General features: G+C 35.6%; 1 protein-coding gene across 1 annotated transcript in view; it reads left to right on the top strand.

The window, feature by feature from the left end:
• The window catches only part of WDR7 (WD repeat domain 7), a 407,408-nt gene that overhangs the window by 35,430 nt on the left and 345,823 nt on the right, over positions 1–26,155 (top strand). Inside the window, exons 6-12 of the mRNA XM_017890454.1 lie at positions 1,278–1,354; positions 2,156–2,275; positions 6,550–6,695; positions 7,400–7,502; positions 10,311–10,452; positions 10,640–10,888; positions 11,907–12,127. Of these exons, the coding sequence (XP_017745943.1) occupies positions 1,278–1,354; positions 2,156–2,275; positions 6,550–6,695; positions 7,400–7,502; positions 10,311–10,452; positions 10,640–10,888; positions 11,907–12,127 (1,058 nt within the window). The remainder of the gene's footprint in view (positions 1–1,277; positions 1,355–2,155; positions 2,276–6,549; positions 6,696–7,399; positions 7,503–10,310; positions 10,453–10,639; positions 10,889–11,906; positions 12,128–26,155) is intronic.

Genomic DNA, 26,155 nt, shown 5'->3' with positions numbered 1-26,155 from the left:
CACTGGCTTCATTTCCTGCTGCTGCTCTTCAGAGTGTTGGTTCTGAAGTTTGTTAATAGATATTAGTCAAAAAGGTGGGATCTCTGGTCAAATATATTTGGGAGATGTTTGGTAAAATAAAATTGAGCAGTCTTCTTTAATGTGAACCTTCTCAGAGAGGTTTTTTATGCATATTAGATAATTACTGCTTTATTCCTAAACATAACAGTGAGAATGAGATTCGCGTTATTTTTCCAGGCAAAAGGGAACTAATCATTCATATATTTGTCTCTAATATTAGTTACAATGAATCCTTTATTTAAAAAGGATCTATATTTGTGACCAAGCAGTTTGCATATTTAAAATTTTTATACTCCTTCTGTATATGTATACACTGTAGTCTGAACAGAATAGAATGTAACTTCAATGAATTCATTCCAATGCCTTACAGTGCCTAGAGAACTATGTGATATTGATAAGGTTTTTATTTAAAGATAACAATTTTTTAAATAACAGTAATAACTCAAATTTATTGAGAATTTAGTATGTGCTGAATGTTTTCCCTTGGTGTGTCTTAATTTTTATAACAACCCATTAGGATAGGTACTGTTGTTACTCATTTATATTTGATTCCAGATAAGAAAATTGAATTTAAGATAGTTTGTTATCTAAAAGTTCATTGGTTAATTAGTGAAGAAAAATGTGATTTTGCTTTTAACATTCCTCTCCCTCACTCTGGAGCCCACATTGACTGCTTTCCAATGCTCATCCTCTCAAAATTCCTGTACGTGACCCTGGTGCTGTCACTGGTCCTTACCCGAAGCTTAGGAACTTAGATTTTATATCATATTTTTCTCTTGATCACACTCTGTGGAGGATGTAATGTGCAATGAAATATCTGGAAGGTGGCAAGGGATGTGGGAAAGGGGGAGAAATTAGTGCCTTGAAGAAATAAAGTGCCTGAGCTCATCTGTGATAAAGCATTAAAAGTTGTGAATTTCAAAGTGTAAAAGTTCATTGTTAACATAGTAATCAAGAACATTTGAAATTATTAAAAACTTGATTAGAAATAAATTCTATTAGCTAGAAATAATTTTCCTTGAATTTTAAGTTGTTGGCCATCTTTATTAACTAGCGTTTCAAAACCTGGTTTCTGTTTCATGAAATAGAGAATTGTGTTTTTCTAATTGTAAAACATGCTATTGTTTAATTTCATTCAAGCAAAACATCTTAATATGTAGAAAGAAAGCATGTTATGTTCGTAACCTGGGCTGCCTTTTTGTCCCTTCTCATCTTAGAGGACACGGTGGTAGCACTCTCAGTGACTGGCATCCTGAAGGTCTGGATCGTTACCTCGGAAATAAGTGACTTGCAGGTTAGAAAAGGAAACTGGAGTGATTTCTCTGTTTTATTCTCTGTAGTTCAAAATTTTAGTAATGATATGCCCCTTCCATTTTTTTTTTTAAGGGGAAGGAAAAGCTATTATTTTTTGATAATTTTCTTACAGGCAGAGTATGGAAGATTCCCTAGTATGCCATGGGAGTGAATTTTTTATTCACTTTTAATGGTAACATCTGCTCTATCATGGATATAAAATAGAGAAACATATTGCACAGGATAAGATGAGGTGAAACATAAAAGAGGTGGGGTTCTTCTCAACTGTTTAAATTGACTCAAAGGAAAAAAAATAAAGCAAATTGCCACAAAAAATATACAAAGCCATTTTTATCATCTACTTCAGTTCTTTGGGCTTGAATTCCTTGTTCTTTTTTTATCAGTGAGAAAAATCAAGTTCCCTACTCTCTTCAGCTAGGGAATTTTTAGGCATGGAATTCAGGAGAAGATAGAGGAATTGATTAGATCTTTTTTAAAGCACATATAGCTGCAAAAATTAAGATTAAGGCAGACTTTATCATCTGTCATTACTAGAGCGATGATACTCTGAATCTCATCGGAATTGAAATCTCAGGGGATTTTGTAGCAACAGTATTTGTGCCTAGCTCCTTTTAAGGTGGATCTTTGCTGCTTTTTACTGCCTTGGCGCTTACCTGAGGGGCCAAAATGATGAACATATGAAGCGATGCCTTTATTTCATTTTGTTGCCTTTATCGTTGAGTGATAATTTTAATTGACAATCAAGCTATTCCTAAAGTTTTACAAATCTTTCTCTTTTCAGGATACGGAACCAATATTTGAGGAGGAATCCAAACCCATTTATTGTCAGAATTGCCAAAGCATCTCTTTTTGTGCATTTACACAAAGGTCACTTTTGGTTGTGTGTTCCAAATATTGGAGGGTAAGATAATTATATAAATCAGAAGCTGTATTTTTATCCTTCAAGACTTTGGTTTATCAGATTTCCAAGATTTCCAAAGAACCCTAAAGAAGTACTTGGTGCTAGCGTATTTTAGCCATTTTAGAATTCATGTCTGCTTTTGATATCACATTTTGAGAAGTTGGGACTTGGCTATATATAGTTGTCTTTTTTTGTTTGTGTTTATGGAATGATTCAGTTAGAGACTATATTTCATTGTCTTTATTTATCCTTTTTGCTACTGTTTTAGTCACTATCTTATCAGTACAGCATAAGCAGTGGTAGGGAGTTTTCTACAGGTTGGACGTTTCTTTGTAGGGTGTTATTAAAGCTAATAGTCAATATTTTCCCTGGCTTCTTGTAGTTGGAAAGTCTTCTCATATCACTTCAGAGCTAATGATGGAAGACATATATTACTTCCACACTGCCAGACTTTAATGTTTCCATAATAGAAAAATAGCATGTTTTGGACACTTGCTCTGTGACTAGCACTTCTTTCAAAGCTTGCCATGTATTATTTCTTTTAGTCCTTACAACTCTCAGAGCTTAGGTGGATTAGCTATTTAATTCTGAAAAACAAATCATTCCAAAAGTTATTAGTTTAAAACAACAAACATGCTTTATCACCCAGGTTCTTGTTTTGTTTTGGTGTTTTAAAGAGATGTGGTCTCATTCTGTAGCCCAGTCTGGAATGCAATGGCACAATCATAGCTCGCTACAGCCTTGAACTCCTGGCCTCAAAGGATCCTCCCACCTCAGCCTCCTGAGTAGCTAGGACTAAAGGCACACATTACCAAGCCTGGCTAATTTTAGAATTTTTTTGTAGAGATGGGCTCTCACCCTATTGCCCAGGCTGGTCTTGAACTCCTGGGCTCAGGCAATCCTCCTGCCTGAGCCCCACAAACTGCTGGGATTATAGGCATGAGCCACCATGCCTGGCTACATTTTGTTCTTTAAAAACAGTCACAACATGCAGCCTACACTCAGGGAAGAGGATTACCCATGGGTGTGAATACCAGGGTTTGGGATCACTGGGACCCTGTTAGAGGCTGCTTACCGCATGAGGACTTGTTACTTTCCCCATTTTGCAGATGAGGCAACTGAGACAGTGAGGGGACGAATAACTTGACAAAGGTTATATAAATGGTAGCGGAGTTGCTGAGTTATAATCAGGTATCTGACTGCAGCAGCTGCTCTCATTACTACTATGCTATACTGTCTCACAATTCAAACCTGGAATGGGCTGGTTTCCTGAGCTTTGAACACAAGGGGATGGGCCATATAGTGAAAGGAATGACTAGGGAAGCAGCATCTTAACCTTATCATTGTCACTTACTATATCAGAATAAAATTAGGAAAAGCTAGCCGCTGCTTGCTTAGAGTAGGTTTTATGGGTTTCTTCCTTTGTCCTAAAATTTAAAACACATGCAAATAGTAATAAAGAAAAACAGGCTGGGCATGGTGGCTCACGCCTGTAATCCCAGCACTTCAGGAGACCCGAGGCAGGCAGATCACGAGGTCAGGAGTTTGAGACCAGCCTGGCCAACATGGTGAAACCTCGTTTCTACTAAAAATACAGAAAACAATTAACAATGCATGGTGACGCGCACCTGTAATCTCAGCTACTCGGGAGGCTGAGGCAGGAGAATTGCTTGAGCCTGGGAGGCAGAGGTTGCAGTGAGCCGGGATTGCGGCACTGCACTCCAACCTGGGTGACAGAGCAAGACTCTGTCTTGGGGGGAGAAAAAAAGGGCAAGAGGACACAGTGAAAAATGTCTCTCTTCCCCCGCTGGAACTTCCCTTTCCCTTCCAGGTAGAGTATCTAGTACCAGTTTCATTTGTGTCCATTATAAACATTTTATAATTATGTGAGAACAGCTTTTTCTTTCTTAAAATGCATACATAAGAGTAAAAAGACAACTCACGTCGTCAGAGAAGATAATTACAATATACATAGATGAGGAATTGTCCAGTATTTATTAAAAAACGACTCCTGCACATCAAGAAGAAAACTACAGAAAACTCAGCAGGAAATTGTACAAAAATATTTTACAAAAGATGAAAGCCAGATAGCCAGTAAATGTATGGAAAGTTGCTTAACTTCACTAATCATCATAGTAAGACAATACTGAGATAGCACTACAACCCACCAAAGTGGCTTTTTAAGATACTTATTATCATGAAGAAGTTTACAATTGGGCTTACCATAAGCTGAGATTAAAATAAAATCTTTCATTTTCTCCTAATTTTTATATGGTTTTATTTTTTATTTTTTTTTATTTTTTATTTTTGGTCTGTTTGTTTTGAGAGGTCTTGCTGTTGCCTAGGCTGGAGTGTAATGGTGCAATCTCGGCACACTGTAACCTCCGCCTCCCAGGTTCAAGGGATTCTCCTGCCTCAGCCTCCCAAATAGCTGGAATCACAGGCAGGCGCCACCACGCCTGACCAATTCTTGTATTTCTAGTAGAGAGGGGTTTCACTATATTGGCCAGGCTGGTCTTGAACTCCTGGCATCAAGTGATCAGCTTGCCTTGGCCTCCCAAAGTGCTGGGATTATAGGCATGAGCCACCGCGCCAGCCCTATATGGTTTTGGTTACATACTTTTGAATCTTTAATCTGGAATTTATTTTGTATATATTGTGAGATGTAGATCCAGTTTTATTTTTATTCCAGATGGACTGCCCCCCAGTACCTGATGCCATTTGTTGAATAATTCATTCGTCTGTTGTCCCTTGATAATATACTATATTCCATTATTGGAATCTGTTTTCAGACTTCTGGATTTGTCTGCCCATTCATGAATTAATACTGTATTGTTTTAATTTTTATAGTTTTATGATTTGCTTTAACAGATAATAGGGCTGGAGGACTAGTTTCCCTTCATTATTCTTGGAGTTTTCTTGGCTATAATTGTAGTGCTAATGTTACACGCTGATAAATACTGTAAGAAATCATGGTAAATGCAGCTAGGATGTGTTCTAACTTCAAGGCTCCACACGAGCAACTTCATTGTTTTCTTTAAAGAAAAGTAAAATAAAACTTCTGAGCTATTGGGGAATGAGGAATTACTCATTCCTCCTGGGAACATTTTCTAACAACATTTAATGTACTTTTTTCAGATATTGAAAGTGATAGAAAGAATAATTCTGCTAGAAATTGTAAGAGCAGAGCTTTTAGTTCTAACACTATCACTTACTGGTCATAAGACTTTGAGCAATTGATCAAATCCTTATTTGTGTCCGTTTCTTATCTGTAAACTGGAATAGTAACACCTGCGATGATTCTCAGGGCATTTGAGATAATAATTGTAAAGGTACTTTGTAAACTTTGCAGTGAGTGCCTTGCAGATGTAAAGCCCTATAAGGTTAGTAACCTTTATTGTGGGTGAAATTATAGGGATTTGAATTTTATATGTGAAAATTATTACACAGTAAAATTGAGCCTGTTAACTATAGTATTTTAGAACGTTGATGAAATAATGTAAAACAAAGTAATTCCCTTATAATAATGTTATTCTCATGCCAGAGTTTATTGTTACAAATGTTGTTACTGGGCCAGGCAAGGTGGCTCAGGCCTATAATCCCAGCACTTTGGGAGGCCAAGGTGGGAGGATCGCTTGAGCCCAGGAGTTTGAGACCAGCCTGGGCAACATGGTGAGACCCTGTCTCTACAAAAAATAAAAAATAAAAAAGTTAGCAGGGCATGGTGACATGCTCTTGTAGTTCCAGCTATTCGAGAGGCTGAGGTGGGAGAATCACTTGAGCCCAGGAGTTTGAGGTTGCAGTGAGCTCTCATTGTGCCACTGCACTTCGGCCTGGGTGGCAGAGCAAGACCTTGTCTCAAAAAAAAAAAAAAAAAAAGAGAAATGCTGTTCCTAGACATAGAAATAAAACGGGACTCAAGCCTGCATGTTTGAGGTTGATTTCCTATTATTTGCAATTTTTTAATGGAATACTTTCTCTAGATAGAAAGTCTGAGGATAACTGTTCCTGTAGGGAGAGCGCCCTTGTTCCACTTGTCACAGTGTGTTCCCTGTCCACAGGGAGCTTACCCATAACTAGGGGCCTAGTTGTGTTTTCCCTATTGAAGGTGACCTTTCCCAGGGCTTAATGACAAACTGTCTTTATCTGATGCAGCAAACTGAGTTTTCTAAATATATTTCCAGGCTTTTTTTTTTTTTTAAACTTGAAATGTCACTGGATCTTACTTATTATAGTATCATGGAGTAGATTGTAAATTTCTTTCTTCCTTGCAGGTGTTCGATGCTGGAGACTATTCCTTGTTGTGTTCAGGTCCTAGTGAAAATGGACAGACATGGACTGGCGGGGACTTTGTCTCAGCAGATAAAGTCATCATTTGGACAGAAAATGGGCAAAGTTATATTTACAAACTACCTGCCAGGTATGCAGTAAGTAATAAATTAGGACTCATCAAAAGTAAAAGATTCAGAATTTAGGGTACAACCTGAACTTAAGAAAATGTAATAGTGTAAATATTTAACTTTGATGAAACACTTCAGAACTTCTTAAGTTCTATTTTAATTCCAATTTAACTTCTAAGCGCAAAATTAGTTGGATTTTATTTGAAGGATAATATTTTATAACTTTAATTATTTAATTTAATNATTCCTTGTTGTGTTCAGGTCCTAGTGAAAATGGACAGACATGGACTGGCGGGGACTTTGTCTCAGCAGATAAAGTCATCATTTGGACAGAAAATGGGCAAAGTTATATTTACAAACTACCTGCCAGGTATGCAGTAAGTAATAAATTAGGACTCATCAAAAGTAAAAGATTCAGAATTTAGGGTACAACCTGAACTTAAGAAAATGTAATAGTGTAAATATTTAACTTTGATGAAACACTTCAGAACTTCTTAAGTTCTATTTTTAATTCCAATTTAACTTCTAAGCGCAAAAATTAGTTGGATTTTTATTTGAAGGATAATATTTTTATAACTTTAATTATTTAATTTAATGCCTGCACTAAATTAACTGTCATTTAAAAAGCCCCTTTTTGTCCAATACCAAAAAACCTTGACATATGGAATTATAAAATATTTAATGTCAGTATTTTAATTGAATATTGCATTTTGTCCATTTTCAGTTGCCTTCCAGCCAGTGATTCATTCCGCAGTGATGTGGGGAAAGCAGTTGAAAATTTGATTCCTCCTGTACAACATAACCTCTTGGATCGAAAAGATAAAGAGGTAAAATTCTTGAGGTATCATTTATAATTGAAAGTTACATTGAAAACTTTTACAACTGTATTTATTGTTGTCTTTTGACAGGTTTAAAAAATTTGATACAATTCAAAGCACTGTGTTAGATGTAAGACATTTTGAGATGATCAGTTATAAGGACATTTCAAAATCTGCTTATTTAAAATACATACTATGCCTATGAAATAACGTTCGTTTTTCTAAGAGTACAAGTGATCTTATGCTAATTGCATATTGAAATTGACTTTTTGATGAAGTTCATATTGATGGTGTAAATTATTTTATATACTATCATGCAATTATAAACAGTGACAGATATAATTTTAGAAGAGCACACATAATTATGTACTAATGCTGAGTAATACTAGTTCCTTAGTTGAACAAGGCATTGCAGTGCCTCCACCAAATCATGTAGCAGTTTAGATCATTAGAAACTAGAAGTGAAGAATAAAACATTTTTTCTCTATAAAAAGAAAAGTTTATTGTCATTTCTGAAAATGTGCTTAATATCCACTTAATGTTGAAGTAACAGCACTTAGTACTGGGTTTTCAATTCTATATTGAGCAGTAAGGAGGAAGCTTTGGCTTTGAAAGTAGAGGTTTTTTTTTTTTTTTTTTTTTAATTGATGTTCTAGGTTTCCATGGCTTTATCATTCTGAACATTACGTCTCACATTTGTATGACAGGATGGCTAGGGGAAGGGAATTGTTCTTTCCATGAATATTTTGAATATTTAGATTTTATGCATCTCTGTACAATTAAGATCATCTATAGCCTGACCTTTATTCAAACTTCTCCTTACTGCTCTTCAACCTAGATAGTCACTTCCAATTGACCTAAGGAATAATGATTTATATAAAAAAAAATAAGCAAAATAAAACAAAAAAACATATCATTTTCTTTAAATATCAACTCCCTAATACATTTTAAATTAAATACATATATTTTGTAGTGTGTTGAAATGTAGAATATCGGTTATTACAGCTGCTGTAGCAATTTTCCTTTTAAATGTATAGTTTATCAATTAAAATTTCAGTCTGGGCAACATATATCTCTAAAAAAAAAAAAAAAAAAAAGAAAAGAAAAAAAGTAGCATGGTGTGGTGGTACATGCCTGTAGTCCCAGCTACTTGGGAGGCTGAAGTGGGAGGATCCCTGGGCCTGGGAGGTGGAGGCTGCAGTGAGCTGTGATCGTGCCGTGGCACTCCAGCCTGAGAAACATGGCGAGACCCTGTCTCAAAAGCAAAAAAAATTCAGTAAGTCAAACAATTGGTTATGCTTAATATGTATAGTTTCCATTGGCTAATGCTTTTAGCTGTTAATTACTGTATTTGATAACCAGTATTTGAATATAGTAATTAGACTGTTAACTATAATTGTCAAAACTGAAGTCAAATTTATTATTGATTTTCAGGCTAAGATTCTGTTCTTTAATTTTCCAGTATTTGTGAAGTAACCCTCTGAATTTTAGTAGAAGTCCACCATGATATTTAGTATTTTCAGATAGTACTTCATTGAAGGCACAAAATCTTAAGCTGAAAATAAAAGTACACATAAGACCCTAATGAGTGGTTTTTGTTCCTGGTAGTTGATGGCTAACATAGACTAGTTTCAAATTGATTATGAAAATATGAGCAAGTAAAAAATGATACTCTGTTAGTTGAAAAATACACTGATTTTAACAATGGGGTCCTCTAATTGCACAAGCTTGATAGTTCAGTTTTGTTAGTTTTGTTCAGTTTTTTTTTTTTTTTAGATGGAGTTGCCCTTTTTCTCTCAGGCTGGAGTGCGGTGATGCGATCTCGGCTCACTGCAACCTCCGCTTCCTAGGTTCAAGTGGTTCTCCTGCCTCAGCCTCCAAAGTAGCTGGGATTACAGGCTCACACCACCACTGCCAGCAATTTTTGTATTTTTAATAGAGACAGGGTTTCACCATGTTGGCCAGGCTGGTCTTGAACTTTGGCCTCAAGTGATCTGTCTGCCGCGGCCTCCCAAAGTGCTGGGAATACAGGTGTGAGCCACTGTGGCCAGCCTACTTTTTGTGTTTTTGAGGCAAGGTCTTTCTCTGTCATGCGGGCTGGAGTGCAGTAGCGAAATGATAGTACACTGTAGCTTCAAACTCCTGGGCTCAAGTGATGCCCCCATCACAGCCTCCTGAATACCTGGAGCTATGAGCCTGTGCCACCACACTGGGCAAATTTTTTTTTTTTTTTTTTTTTTTTTTTTTCTTCTGTAGAGACAGGATTTTGCTTTGTTGCCCAGGGCCGGTCTCTGACTGCTGGCCTCAAGCGATCTTCCCTCTCATTGTTGGGATTACAAGCATGAGCCACTGTGCCCTAATTTTGTTGCTATTCTTAATGATTAATCAGGAGTGGGCAAAAAAAGCTAGGATTAGTGAGTTCTCTCATCTTGACCTCTTAAGTGAAGACTTTTCTTTTTAGTAAAGAAAACATAGCTCTGTGTTAATTAATAATAGGCAGTTAAATTGCATTATTGTGGCTAAACATGAGTTATTATAAAGTGGAGAAATGTAGCATAAATACTAATTTTAGACAAAGGCTGTAAATGCTGTTTTTGTTTCATTCAATGTGTATGTTATACTAGATTAAATATTAGTTGACATGTATGTTAATGCTATAGAAATACTTTAAAATATTGTTGAATAATCATGCTATATACACTTTTTCAACTTGGCTACTGGGACAAATTACCTAACGCCTTTGTTTGAAAAGCATTAATGTGTGAAATATTTTGATTAAAAATACAGCTAAAGATATTCAAATACTTTTTTTGGCAGTTGCTAATTTGTCCTCCTGTTACTCGGTTCTTCTATGGATGCAGAGAATATTTCCATAAACTATTAATTCAGGGTGATTCTTCTGGGAGGTTGAATATTTGGAACATATCAGACACAGCTGATAAACAGGAAAGAGAAGAAGGTAATAGTAAATCCTGTATAACAATTTCTTAATTAATTTAATATCTTAAATACTACTGAATAACACATTCATAATGTACATATATCATTTTCTTTGATTACTGGATCAATCAACATTATTTTAATGTTTTAAATTTTTTTTAACATGCATAAATGTTTTTCTTTTATACAAAACCAAACCTTTACAGGGCTGGCAATGACAACTTCTGTTAGTTTGCAAGAGGCATTTGATAAACTGAATCCTTGTCCTGCTGGAATTATAGATCAACTGAGTGTGATTCCCAATAGCAATGAACCTCTTAAAGTAACTGCAAGTGTGTACATACCAGCACATGGAAGACTTGTTTGTGGCCGTGAAGATGGAAGCATAGTTATTGTACCTGCCACACAGACGGCCATAGTGCAGCTGTTGCAAGGGGAACACATGCTCAGAAGAGGTATACCAAAGCACTCTCTATGTCTAAAGTGTTTTGACAGCTTTTACCCTGATAGTGAAAATGTCTCTATTCTTTGTTTTTAAATAAACACAATGAATCAGTGTAGTTAGTTGCTGGGGTGCTATGTAGTTGGTAGAGTTTAATGTATAGATACAATATTCATGGACTGTTATTGGAATTAATACAATGTAATGACTATAAATAAAGTATCCAATTTTATCTCTTTGATATATGTTAATAGTTTCATCTCTTAGTTATCTCTATGGATTACTAAATAATTACTATATTACCAGTAATTCTGAAAATCTTCCATAACAGTACCATCCAGTAGAACTCTTTTTTTTTTTTTTCCAAGAAAGAGTCTCACTGTGTTGCCCAGACTGGAGTGCAGTGGTATGATCTCGGCTTACTGCAGCCTCTGTCTCCTAAGTTCAAGCAGTTCTCCTGCACAGCCTCCCAAGTAGCTGGGATTACAGGCATACGCCGCCACACCCAGCTAACTTTTGTATTTTTTGTAGGGACAGAGTTTCACTATGTTGGCCAGGCTGGTCTCGAACTCCTGACCTCAAGTGATCTGCCTTTGCCTCCCAACAGCCAGTGGAAATCTAATGTCAACCATATATATAACCATACCTGTAATTTCCTAATACCTATGTTAAAAAATAAAATGAAACAGGTGAAATTGACTATATTTTATATAACCCAACATAGTAAAAACTATTTTCATTTTAACTTCTAATCAATATGAAGGTTGTTGATGAAATATTTTACATTTTTTATATCAACACTTCAAAATCTCATAACTAGTTTAAATTCACAGCACATAGGAATCTGGATTACCCCCATTTCAAGTGCTCACATGGCTTGTGGATACCGAATTAGGGTTTTAGAAGATAAAATTGGAAGCCTTTGCTGTGATATAATTTATAGCTATTCTAAACATTCATGTTTACTTTTACTTACTGAAACTTGGTAGGCCTTTAATTTTCCCATTTTAAATCCAAACCCTCATTCACAGGTTGGCCACCTCACAGAACACTCCGTGGTCATCGGAACAAAGTCACATGTTTGCTATATCCTCATCAGGTCTCAGCTCGGTATGATCAAAGATACCTGATATCTGGAGGTGTGGATTTTTCGGTCATAATTTGGGACATATTTTCTGGAGAAATGAAACACATCTTCTGTGTTCATGGTGGTGAGATTACTCAACTTCTAGTTCCACCTGAAAACTGTAGTGTAAGTTGATTTATATAAAAAAATATTTCACTATGGTACAGCCAAGTTACATTACTATCAGGAATGTAAATGGAATCTAGACTAACTTAAAGGAAATGTGACAAGAGAATTAAGAAAACCGTTTCAATTTTAAAACTAAAATAATAGTAACATTTAGGCAAAGTTACGGTCATTAACTATTGGGGCACATAGAAACAGAAGATGGACATAGTGTTTTTTCCTGTTACTAGCTTCGAAATGGTCTGGCTTCTTTCTGAAACACAGCAGCAGTTGAGAAAATCTTTGTTGAATGAAGTTTCAATTTTATGTTTTAAAATAATTTAAGTATGTCTGAAGACATTGTACAATCTCATTATTTTTGGGTCCATCTGAGCAAAGACAATGAATGTATATGTTGGTAAAGGCAAAATACTTATCAATAGAGTTCATTTAAATAAAAAATTGTTGTAACAAGGGAGACAAAGCCTGACAGTCACTGATTATGATTTTGGAAAATTTCATCATAACTTTGTGGAACCAGATTGCTTTCTTAGTGATGCATTTTAAGTTAGGCCATGATGTCATATAAATAGAAATATGAGATTTTAGGAAGGCTTAGGACTGATAACAGTACTTCTTTTTACTGTTTATTAATCGTGGGACTTATTCATGTGATTAGTCATCTTTGTGTGCATAATCACTATCTCCCAACACTCACACATTTGTGTGCACATGTAGACACATTGTCTTGTAGACATGTCATGCTTATCATAATTCATTCACTGTCATCAGCTCTGCTATTACTGAAATTGAAAACAGTCTTAACTGGTGTGTCTGCTGCAGTATCTACAAGATGTCTCATATCAAAATGCACAAAATTTTTCTTGGCCTTTCTGCTTGCTTATTAATCTTCCTGATAATTTATTTTATCAGCCATATTCTGCCAGTGCTAGATTTTGTTTGATTTGATATTGGTGGCTTTGTAAGAAATCCTGGTACCAATGTTTCTCATTATTTTCCTGGCAGCTTTGCAAATTTACCTCCTTAATTGTTCTCTTTCTTCTTTTTTATTCCTTTCTTCCAATTAGGTTGTTAATTTCTTATTTACTGTGAAAAATTGCCATGTATTTATTTAACCAATTTTATGTCCTATTTTGGTGAAATAGATATTATTGTAATTACATTAATAAATTAAGGTATTGTTACAACCTCTCTCCTAAACTTCATTTTTTAGTAGTTATGTCCTATGGTGAAACATGAAAGTTTTCTTCTCTGAATGCACATTTGGTGAAATATCTAATTTTCAATGCAAAATTGATTATTTAGATAATTCTATACCAGTTTAGAACAACCATTTCTGTTTTGATTGATTTTGTGTGTGTGAGAGAGAATAAAATATTTAAAATAATAGAATATTAGATAGAATAAGATATAGTTTTTCTTTAAATTACAAATGTGACTAGAAGTTTGGAGTGGCTTACACAAGGTCATGTTCTCTGTTTGAATATGTTAATTATACGTTTTAACTTATATATTTCCTTGTGTTTTTTAAACAAATTTCTTTTAAAAAATTTCAAGTGGGTATTTAATATAATGAGATGTTTTGACTATTTGTATTTAAAATAAAATGTAGTAAATAAAATACTAATAGACATCTATGCAACTAAATGGAGACAGGGCTCCCTACTAGACTTGGGCAAGCCAAAAGCAGTAGTTGGCCTGGAGAATATGAGGAAAAGTGATCTGGACAGGGAAGTCTAGCACTTGAAAAATAATGTATTTGCAATTTGTAATTTAGTTATTACATGCTTAACAATAGAAATTTTCTTGGGCGGGAGGATGGAGAGGATTGGGAAAAATAACTAGTGGGTACTGGGCTTAGTACTTGCATGATGCAGTAATCTGTACAACAGACCCCCATGACACAAATTTACCTATGTAACAAACCTGTGCATGCACCCCTGAACTTAAAATGAAAGTTAAATTTCAAAAAATTGAAATTTTAAAAAGAAAAAAGAAATTTTAAAATTCTTATTCAAAAGTACTGACAAAGATACTTGCTTTTAGCTATGTGATAAATAAATAAATAAATAAATAATGACTAGCTAGTTAATAACCTGTTCAGTTAGCTGGTTAGGTGGTTTTATGCACATCAGCAAGTATGTTTAAAGATCAAAGGGCCTAACTGCTTAATAAAAAGCAAAGAGTTTGATGTTTGCTAAATGTTTAGAAAATGTGTGGCTGAGATTAGAGTTTGCTACATCATATACTGATTCTAATGCTTGAATAGTCCCTCTCATAAATTGACCCAGTGTCCTGTTCTTTTAGCAGAATGTATTTTATTTTGTTTAAAAGTTTTGATTGGGCAATAGTAGTTGAAATAGTTGATCAGCTATTTGTAGTTGAAAGATTATAAATATTTACCAAAAGTAATGATTAGAGATAAAAGCTGAAAAGTTTGTCATCTGTTTTGTTTATTAGAATAGTTTTGGGTTTTATCTTAGGTAAATTCAGATAGAAGCTGAGTTTTGACTTCTTGTAATTATTTGTTCAGGAAAGATATTCTAAAACCGAGAAATGTCAGTTGTGTGTAAAAATTGCTTTAACTGTGAATAAGAATGTACAAGGCTGATGAGATTCTCCTTTCTTACTTTATAGTCACATTTCATGTTTCCTAAAATGTACAAAGTTGTTAAGAAAAAGTACTCAACAAAATAATTCATTATTTGTCTCCTAACTTAGGTGGCTAGTAAACAAAAAATGAAAAACTGTCTGCTAGGTAGAACAGATGCTGCAGCTGGAAGTTGGAGATGAGCTCTGAAGACAGACTCCAGACCTCCTTTCCCAACTCCACATACATGTCAGTAGACAAATAACATGTACTTACTTTTCTGCTGTCTGGGTGTTTGTCATCCTTTCGTTCCCTACTCCTTCATTTTTGAGCTTTTAAAAATACCTTTTTATCTAAAAGTCTTTCCAAATTCTTACTATAGATTACCATTAATTTAGTGCCAGACTTAAGTGGTTTTGTATGCTTTATTTTAATGAACTCTTTTCTGTTCTTTTGTCAGTGGGACTTTTAATTACTTAAAAAAATTGGCCTACTCAAAGATGACAAATATTGCCTAAATATGGTATTATGTAGAGTACCTAAATTGAATAGATTTTCCTTTTATTTTGTGTTAAAGGATTTTGTTTTCATTTTTTAAAGATATTGTTTATTTTTCATTTTCTTTCTCTTTTGAGATGGAGCCTTGCTCTGTTGCCAGGCTGGAGTGCAGTGTCACGATCTCGGCTCAACGCAACCTCCACCTCCCGGGTTCAAGCGATTCTCCTGCCTCAGGCTCCCGTGTAGCTGGGACTACAGGCATGTGCCACCATGCCCAGCTAATTTTTGTATTTTTTGTAGAGATGGGGTTTCACCACGTTGGCCAGGATGGTCTCGATCTCTCAACCTCGTGATCTGCCCGCCTCAGCCTTTCAAAGTGCTGGGATTATAGGCATGAGCCACTGCGCCTGGCCAATATTGTTTCTTAAAAAAGCAAAAGTTCATTTAGGAAAAGATCTTTGAAATTCAGTATTGATTCATTGAATAGTCTGGTTAACTGATATTTAGCTTTTACCTGATATGGATTATTTTAAAGAATTAAAATGTAAGAAAACTAAAAAATCTGAAGGTACCCTTTAAGATATAAAACATTGAAATAATTCAGGATTGTGTTGTTATGAAGGGTTATTGAGAACAGTTGAGGAAGTAATGTGTTTAAATGTTCCAAGAAATATAAGCTTACATTTTAGAAGTAGGATAAGGCAAGTATTTAAGCCTGGTACAGGTGGACTATAAATCACAAATGTTTTGGTGAATGATGGCAGGGGCATATTATAGGTACCCAGAGAAACAAGCAGCTTTGGTAAACTACTTGAAAAGACCTGAGAGGTTTGACTACATACTGACTTCTTGAGAGGTGTTGGAATCTGTGGTTTTGAGGTTTCTAATATTAGGTTATTTGACATTTCTATTTTTTTAAAAGTATATAATGTAAAGGTTCAGTTTCTTGATAAAACAAACTGCTATATCATTTGTTTGAAATAAAGCTGTTCACAGTATAGAAATTATATGACAGATATAAAGTCCTGTACCATTTTATCTTTCCAAGTTATGTTTATTGTTTTAAATGAGTGATTTTCTCATAATTTATTGCTATTCAGATGTGACAGTTCTTACAAATTTTAATAGGATTCAAATTTAAAGTGGAGCCTTTATGTTATTATTAAATTGTATTGCCACTTCAAATATTAGATATAGGAGATGTATTAGAAACACTTTTTTGAAAACAGCTTAAATTTAAACTGGGCTATTAAATTTTCATCTGTACTTGGACTATTTACTATGGTACCTTAAAAATATTTCATAAATAGATAGTTATGCATGTAATGTAAAATGCAAAAGGTATAAAAATTACTAAGGAAGCGCAAGTCTCCCTTTCTCTCCTGTTCTCCAGCTTTTTGGTTCCCTTAACCTTGAGTGCAACGTCTTATTAATCCTTCAGATATTTTCTGTATTACAATGTTTTAATGCTTCAGAACTATAGAATATTGGCTTAATTTTATTCTGACAACTACAAAATTTACGCAACATAGCGTGGTTAGAGATAGAATGATTTTCAGATCTGAGTAGCTGTGAGAGGTAGACTTGGGTGAATTAGCAAAATCTGAAGTCTAGGATAGGGGAGGCCAAGAGTGTACCAGTTGCCTGGGGAATCTGAAGAGAGCTGGTGAAAGGGAAGGCAGATATTTTTAACGCCTTTGGAGTGATGCGGCAGAAAACTTCCTCCAAGGCTCCATCGTTAGAATTATGTAGTTATAGATGAGATGATCTGACATCTTCCCTTCCACCTCCCTCCCAGTTTATTTTACCTTTCCCTGTTACTTATCGTTCTCCTTTTATTATAGATTTTAGCATTAAGGAGTCTACTGTCCAAGACCCAGGAATTTTTCTTTTGTTTCCACATAGGTTACTCGTAGAGAAAGAAACCAGACTTTGCAAAATATACCTAAGGCAAGAAAATTGATTTTAAGATATCAAGGTACTTTAAAACCATTTTCCTTGAATACACCAGATAGATAGGATTGACAACAGGGAAAAATTCAGAAAGTTAAAAAATAACGCTAATGACCCAGTAGGAATATTTCCAACTTTTTGAATTGTGGTGATATTTTACATGAACAGTATCCATATGTTTCTTAGTGGATTTGTAATTGTGGCAGGCAGCTGGATTTAGAAGTAGAAGTACAGTTTATGGTATGGAACCTTTGTGTGTGTGATACAGTGTGATACCATTTATTTACATTTTAAAAACACAAATCTATACTGCATGTTTTTGGATACATGTATAGGTAGTAAAAATATTAAAACCAAAGGGAAAGCTAGTGCCCAATTCAGTCCCTGGTTTACTTTTGAGAGTGAGAGGAAGGAGTAGGGAAACTTCTTAAAATGTCATATTTTATTTACTTTTAGTATTATAACTATTTATAATATTTACTATTTATTTTCCTTATTTGCATTGATGACTAAATTCTCAGAGCTGTCTTTCTGTTGTTAGAATTATTTAGAACAGAAGTTTTGGAAAATGCCTAAAAATAAACTGTGTAGTACCGGTAGTATGTTTCTACATGTAAGCCTATAGGCTAAGTTCTTTAATATATTAGTTAAAAAATGAATTCTTTTTGTTTAATTTACCTTATTAAACTTTTGGTCACATAATCTCCAAAAATACCCAGAAGGGGGCAGCATGGATTTGTGAGAACAGGAATGTGAGGCATCTAACCTGAACCTTAGTGTTTGCGCCTTCAGTTGACAGTATTAAAACGAGTTTTAGATTCCTGGCTCCTAGAAACAGGTATGACAATATGAATAGAACACATGAGTGTATGTATACCAGTGTGGCTAATGTTCACAACCGGTAAGAACAATTAATAAATTAGATATTCTTTTTAATATATCATACTGTTATTCTGACAAAGTACTGAAAGCTTTTGCCTGAATTTCCTCTTATCTTACTTTTTTGATTCTAGATTTTGTTACTAATTTAATTTGAATATTGCATTTAAAAGCAATGTGAATACCCATAGCTCAATATCTGAAATCAAGCAGAGCAAACTTTGTTAATACAAACTAAGCAAAAGCAGGAAGCAGAACTAACATTATTTTCTTAAAATGTAATGTACGTAACATTCTGTGTCATTCCTTTTTCCTTTAACACTTAATTCTCTTAGATTTTGAGAACATTGTCATATATTTTATGTATTTGGCACCATCTTTTGATATTAATTTTATTTTAAAATTAAATAATAGTTATGGAAAATAGTGATATTTTCTAAAGATGGTCATGTTTGTTACTAAGAATATTCCCACAGCATCATTTTAAATGATATTCTGTAATTCATTTTTATTGGACATTTTAGAATGTTGCTTAAAAGTTTTTTTTTTTGCCTGTTATCAACAGTGAGAGTGATAATTAGTACAGCTAAATATTTTTGTAGCTCTAGAATGGTTTCTTAGGATAAGTTCTTATACTTAGAGTTGCTATAAAAAAAAGGCATATTAATTTTTAAAGGCTTTTGAGTAGATATTGTCAAATTGCTCTTCAGATGATGAGGAATAGGTTTGTACAGTCACCATTTTACTACCGTAATCCTTCATCATCCTGGTCATAATCTTTCAAGCCTTGCTAATTTTCTAGTCTTGAAAGCAGCTGTATGTAGAGTATATGTAAGTATAGCTCTCACATTTTAAAAGCACAAATGTATTAATGTACCAATACTATATTAGTTTTGCATTCTGATTGGTTTTATTTTTTTATTTTTTATTTTTTTGAGACGGAGTCTTGCTCTGTCGCCCAGGCTAGAGTGCTGTGGCACGATCTCGGCTCACTGCAAGCTCCGCCTCCCTGGTTCACACCATTCTCCTGCCTCAGCCTCCTGAGAAGCTGGGACTGCAGGCGCCCGCCACCACGCCCAGCCAATTTTTTGTATTTTTAGTAGAGACGGGGTTTCACCATGTTAGCCAGGATGGTCTCGATCTCCTGACCTCATGATCCACCCGCCTTGGCCTTCCAAAGTGCTGGGATTACAGGCGTGAGCCACCGCGCCCAGCTGGTTTTATATTCTTGATAATTTTATGTTTTCCAAATTTTTACTACTATTCTATACTATTGTGTTTAAGATAAAAAATTGAGGCTGAGTATGGTGGCTTACACCTGTAATTTCAACACTGTGAGAGGCCAGGCTGGGAGGATCACTTGATGCCAGGAATTCAAGACCAGCCTGGGCAACATATTGAAACCCTGTCTCTACCAAAAAAGAAAAAAAAAAAAAAAAAGCTGGGTTTGGTGACATGGGCATATAGTTCTAGCTACTTGGGAGGCTGAGGTGAGAGGATCGCTTGAGCCCTGCAGTTCAAGGCTGCAGTGAGCCATGATTGCGCCACTACACTCCAGCCTCGGTGACAGAGTGAGACCCTGTCATGCTATGAATGTTATGTATACATTCAGATATTAGGTTGGTGCAAGTAATTTTTGTTATTTTAATGGCAAAACCTCAATTTAATATCATACATCTGTCTCTTGTGTAGGAGGCCAGAAAACTTGGTGCTAAGGGACTGGCAGTGAGAGTCCCCTTTAACAGTAATGAGAAAGACTGCATCCTTAGCTGACTGTGCTGATATCATGCCAAACATTTAAAAAAATCAGAAATTCTTATGTTTTGGAAAGATTCCTTAAAATCTTAAATCATATTGCTGATTAGGCATGAAATTTACTTTTAATAATGGTCAGAAGTGATTTGATGCTAAACCTAGTAAATGAAGTAGCTGATTAAATTGACTTTTTATTGTGGACTGGAGAGAGAGTATTATACCACAACTAATTTTTCTTGAGTAGCACAATCATGGGTCAATTTCAAAATGACTTTACATTTAATTTTTTTAATTTAATTTTTGTTTTTTAGAGATGAGGTCTTGCTGTGTTGCCCAGGCTGGTATTGAACTCCTGGCCTCAAGCGATCCTCCTATCTTGGCCTCTTAAAGTGCTAGGATTACAGGTGTGAGCCACCATGCACTGCTCTCTAAATTTATTTTAAATGGCAAAATTGCTAGGAAGAAACGAATTACCTTTCAAGTGTAGTGTTCAGTTTGGTGCAACATATTTTTGATTAGACGTTCATTGAGCAAATATCTGAGTATCTGCCATATTTCAGGCACTTTCTAGAACCAGAGATATGGATAAGATATCTTTTTTTTTTTTTTTTTTTTGTAGTATTTAGTCTAATGAGGGAGCCAGAGCAGCAAACAGCCATTATAATGGAGTATGATAAATCTTATGAAAAGAGGTTTTTCAAAGCCCTCAGGGAGTACATAGAAAGGGCACTTAGGAAGTCTACTTTAGGTGATTTTGGAACTTTAAGGAAGGTCAATATATATGATACTTGAATGTATTAGTTTTGTGGATATTTATGAAATCATAAATGATACATTAACAACCTCTGTTTGCAGATGCTGTTAGAATGCTAAGAGCATGTTATATGGAGGAGTCTGGAACAATTGATAAATTTTCCTGACTAGTACCTGATGGATCTGTCTATAGTAGTTAATACTTGGATAGTACTTGGATTTAGGTGGATCCTGGCTGGAAATGGACATATGTACATTACGGTGAAAATAATGACGGGCCAGGTGTGGTGGCTCACACCTGTAATCAGCACTTTGGGAGGCTGAGGCTGGCGGATCATGAGGTCAAGAGATCGAGACCATCCTGGCCAACATAGTGAAACTCCGTCTCTACCAAATCCAAAAAAATTAGCTGAATGTGGTGGCACATGCCTGTAGTCCCAGCTACTGGGGAGGCTGAGGCAGGAGGATCCCTTGAACCCAGGAGGTGGAGGTTGCAGTGAGCCAAGATCACACCACTGCACTCCAGCCTGGTGATAGAGCGAGACTCCATCTCAAAAACAACAACAAAATGAAAATAATGACCAAGAGATAAGAGTGATGGTTTTGTAAGTGCTGCAGTCTAGCTGCAGTAGGACACTTTATTTCATCCTACTTAGGTAAGGGAAAAAAAAGTCAAGATAATAAAATATGGGACTGTACTGAGAGGGGAAATGTTCGCGTTATTTGTCTAAAGAAAGATTTGACAAGCTGGTAAAATGAAATGAAAATGGATGACAGCATCTTAGAAAAAAAGAGCAAACAACAAAGTTGACTTTTGTATGATGGTTCTCTTTTTGAAGTCATTATCAATGGTTTTTCTTAGTCATTGGCGAAGACTTTCTAAAGGAGTTGGAGAGCACACTCTGCTGTAGGCATATGGAGCTTGAAATAATGGGACCATCGATTGGTCAGGCCAGTGAGAACAGCCTTTAGAACCAAACAGATCTGGATTTGTGTCATCCATCTTGGAGTGGCATTAGCAGGTTACTTAACATCTCTAGGCCCTAGCCACAATTTCTGTGAAGTGTTGGTTTAAGGTTTAGAAGTAACTCTTGGTCTATAATGAGAGCTCATTGAATCATCATTATTGTTGCCATTATTTCTATTTTCAGTTATCTACATTTTCATTTGGATGATAAATGCCTAAATCTGGGCAGTTTGTATGTTCATTTTCAGTACTCAAATGACTTTTAAAAATTTTTTTATTTTTATTTTTATTTTTTTTTGAGACAGAGTCTTGCTTTGTCACCTAGGCTGGAGTGCAGTGTCACGATCTCGGCTCACTGCAACCTCCGCCTTCCGGGTTCAAGTGGTTCTTCTGCCTCAGCCTCCCGAGTAGCTGGAATGCCACCACACCCAGCTAATTTTTATATTTTTAATAGAGACGAGGTTTCACCATGTTGGTCAGGATGGCCTCAATCTCTTGACCTTGGCCCACCTCGGCCTCCCAAAGTGCTGGGATTACAGGTGTGAGCCACCGCGCCTGGCCAAATTTTTATTTTTATTTTTTGAGACAGAGTCTCACTCTGTCACCCGGGCTGGAGTGCTATGATCTCAGCTCACTGCAACCTCCGTCTCCTGGGTTCAAGTGATTCTCCTGCGTCAGCCTCCCCAGTAGCTGAGATTACAGGCGCGTACCACCACGCCCAGCTAATTTTTTTGTGTTTTTAGTAGAGACGAAGTTTTACCATGTTGGCCAGGATGGTCTCAAACTCCTGACCTCAAATAATCCGCCCACCTTGGCCTCCCAAAGTGTTGGGATTACAGGCATGAGCTATCGCGCCCAGCTTCAAATGACTTTATTGTAAATATACTTTGTTCCCCTGTTACGTACTTTTCATTTGCTTGTTTCCCAACTGTGGCCAGGTGGCTTTAAAACCTGCACAAATTAGGGATGAATTCTCTTTCTCTGACAGTCTAACTTCGCATTTTTTTTTTTTTTTTTGCATGAGATAGAAGTTTCAAGATAATTAAGAGATAATATCACCAACTGGATAAAAGGTTTTTACTCTTCGCTAATTCCTTGGAAATTATAGTCCTAAGTACCATTCTTTCCTGCTCATTGCCTGAAAATTGGGGTTTTCAACTGAGAAGACCAAACTGGGTCATGTTTTTCTGGACATTTGTGGGTAGATTACAGTGGGGTATTACACATGCAAAGCCTTTGTCAGCATGACCCCAGGTGATCAAGGGGGAGGTTTGACCCCATTTATTGCTCTTCTTAGGACATAAATTATGGGCTAGGCACAGCATTCTTGCCAGCTCATAGTGTTTTGTGGACACTGAAGGTTAGGTCTCTCTCTCTTTTTTTGATACAGGCTTATCAAAAAAGCAAGTCAGCAAGTCAGCATCCTTTCAAAACAAAGAGGTACTTTTCGCATATTGTGTTCTGTTAATTTACTGCCAGGAAAGAGATATACAGGTTTGTTCAGCATCTCCAGTTAGAAAAATGAGGACAGTGTCTGTCAGCTTGTTTGTTTCCATGAGAAAGGAAACAAGAAGTTTTCTGTGTTGTATCGGGGGTGTGAGAATTCAGTGTTTATTCCTTTTTTTTTTTTTTTTTTTGAGACAGAGTCTTGCTCTATTGCCCAGGCTGGAATACAGTGGCACTATCTCTTCTTATCACAACCGCCGCCTCCCAGGTTCAAGCGATTCTTGTGCCTCAGCCTCCTGAGTAGCTGGGATTACAGGGACTCGCCACTACACTCAGTTAATTTTTGTATTTTTAGTAGAGATAGGGTTTCACCATGTTGGCCAGGCTGGTCTCAAACTCCTGACCTCTAGGATCTGCCCACCTCGGCCTCCCAAAGTGCTGGGATTACAGGTGTGAGCCATCACGCCCGGCCCAGTGTTTATTTCCTGTAATGGTATAGGTATGATTTACATAAACAGGTAAGACCAAGCAGGCAGATTAAAAATCACTTGATTAGATATGTGGTTGCCATTTAAGTTCTAAGTTGAGGGTGAGAAAGTAGACCAACAGAGAGCTTTTGGGAGTTGTAATATCGGGCAGTCTTTTTCCAGAAGGTCTTATTCCCTGAATGTATGCAGCCCAAGGTTTGTGGGTCTGGACAGATGACAGTGGACAGCTGAATGGTGTGTGGAGAGTGGAAAGGGGCAACACTTTGAGTTCCTTAAAAAATTTTAGAATATAAGGCCAGGCGTGGAGGCTCACACCGCGATCCCAGCACTTTGGGAGGCTGAGACGGGTGGATCACCTGAGGTCAGGAGTTTGAGACCAGACTGGCCAGCATGGTGAAACCCTGTCTCTACTAAAAATACAAAACAATTATCTAGGTGTGGTGGCATGCGCCTATAATCCCAGCTACTTGAGAGACTGAGGTAGGAGAATCACTTGAACCCAGGAGGCGGAGGTTGCAGTGAGCCGAGATTGTGCCACTGCACTCCAGCCTGGGCGACAGAAGGAGACTCTGTCTCAAAAAATAAAAAAGACTTTAGAATATTTTTAGAGCCTGCAGATTTAACCATCTCAGTCTCTAAAACCCATAAATATGTAAGCGAAGTTGAAGAAAGCATTTTAATATTTTAAAGGCATGAAGTGAAAATAATAAAGTAAGTTCAGTAGAAAAGCATAAGAAGAAATGTTCAGAGAACTGTGGAAGCTGGCCATTGAGGAGCTGTATTTTATTTATTTACAAATTGTTATAAAGCTTTATTAATGTAATTTATGGTAGCATGTGAGTGATACTGATGATTATGCAGATGGAACTATTCAGATTAAATTAAGGCAGAGGTATTCATATGAGAAGAAAGTATTGAAAAAGGGAAACTCATGTTCTTGAAGAATTATGGATGTTTTCATATTTTCTGGTAGATACCTAAACATCAGCAACAGTTAACCCCTTCAGAAAACAAATACAATTACATTCTAAAAGATAGAATCTATGGTATATAATTTTATAATAATATGATGATGGAGATAACATTATCTTTTCTATTCATGACATGTTAGTCACTGTATGAATTTATATTTCATGTTATTCACACAGCAATTCTGTTAGGTATGTTACTGCTGTTAACCACATCATATAGAGAAAAGAGACTCGGAGTGGTTAAATGACTCATCCAAGTAAGACAGTTAGCAAGTGGCAGCACTCGAATTTGATCCTTAGTAGTCTGATTTGACAGCCTGAACTGATAAATGCTGCCCTCTAGCAGATTTTGTAGTCTATTTCAAAGTAATTAGTCTTCTCCAGTTTTGTCGTTTTCATTATTGATTTGCATGACTTATCTTTTAGTTTTCCTCTTTGATTATTCAAGTTTGGAATTTTCAGTTTTAGTCCCCTTTTATTTTTTTACTTGTAACATATTACTTGCTCTTTAAAAATGTGGTATAGTTTTCATTGCACCTTGATATCCACTGTTAACATTTTTGAAAATAGAGATAACTAAGAAGGTAAAAGGTCACCTGTTATTCTTCTACAGTTAAGAGAACCACAATTAATATATTTTCATATGTGTTCTTCTAGCCTCTTAAAATCCATTTTATTATATCCTTGTGATTTTACTGTAGATACAGTTTCCTGTGCATATTGCATTTTCATTTAATATGACAAATATTTTCAAAGTTATTTTACTTATTCATGAAAGTAATTTTACATTACATTGTGTGAGCATGCCATATTTACTTAGCAATTCTGCTTTGGGTATTTAATTGTTCCCAATATCTTCTATTGTAAATAATACAATATTCAATGTCTTTGTAAATATTTTCTTTCATTTAGGATTATTTTCCTTGGATATAGTCTACTCGATGAAAATATCAGAACCTCAGAAATTTGATATAATAGCTTATTAACATTTTTAAGGCTGCTGAATTATATTATGAAATTATTTTCTACTCTCAGTGCCCATTTCATTGCTGCTTGCCAGCACAAAAGTTACTTACTTCCATGCTTCAGTTTCTTCATCTTTAAAAATGGAAATAACAGTGCCTACCTCAAAGGGTTGTTATGAGACTGTAATGAATTACTGCCAAGCAGTTGGAACACGCCTAGCAAAATGTATGAACCCCCAAAACGTTAACTATTTGGCATTGTAATTTTAGAATCTTTGTCCAAGTTGACAGGTAAAATAGTATTTTAATGTTTGAATTTGCTTTTCTTTGACACCTAGAGATATTCAGATTTTCTAAAAGGATTTTAGTTTTTTTTTTTGAAGACATTTTCTTTTGTCCTTTGCTTTTTTTTCTCTCCAAGGGTTATTAGTGTTTGAGCTCTTAAATGAAATATTAAACTTATGTGGCTTCTGTTGTTGCTGGAATTTCTAATTTATTATTTACTGTTGAATTTTTTAACCTATACTTATTTTCAGTTTTATGTAATCAATTTATTTTTTTATTTGTAGTTTCTTCCACACTTTTTGAAGCTTGAAATCTTTTCACCCAGAAATGTGATAAGACTTGATGAGAAACAATGCCTAAATTAAAAGGACACATAAAATAATATATCTGAAATGTATTTATGATTGTGGGGTGATGTAAGGATTAAAAAAATCTGCTCTTCTCTAAGCTATCACAATGTTATTTATTACATCCTTTT

Source organism: Rhinopithecus bieti, unplaced genomic scaffold (genome assembly GCF_001698545.2).
Source record: "Rhinopithecus bieti isolate Rb0 unplaced genomic scaffold, ASM169854v2 scaffold_17861, whole genome shotgun sequence".
Classification (NCBI taxonomy): Eukaryota; Metazoa; Chordata; class Mammalia; order Primates; family Cercopithecidae; genus Rhinopithecus; species Rhinopithecus bieti.
This window is presented reverse-complemented; position numbering and strand designations above follow the sequence as displayed.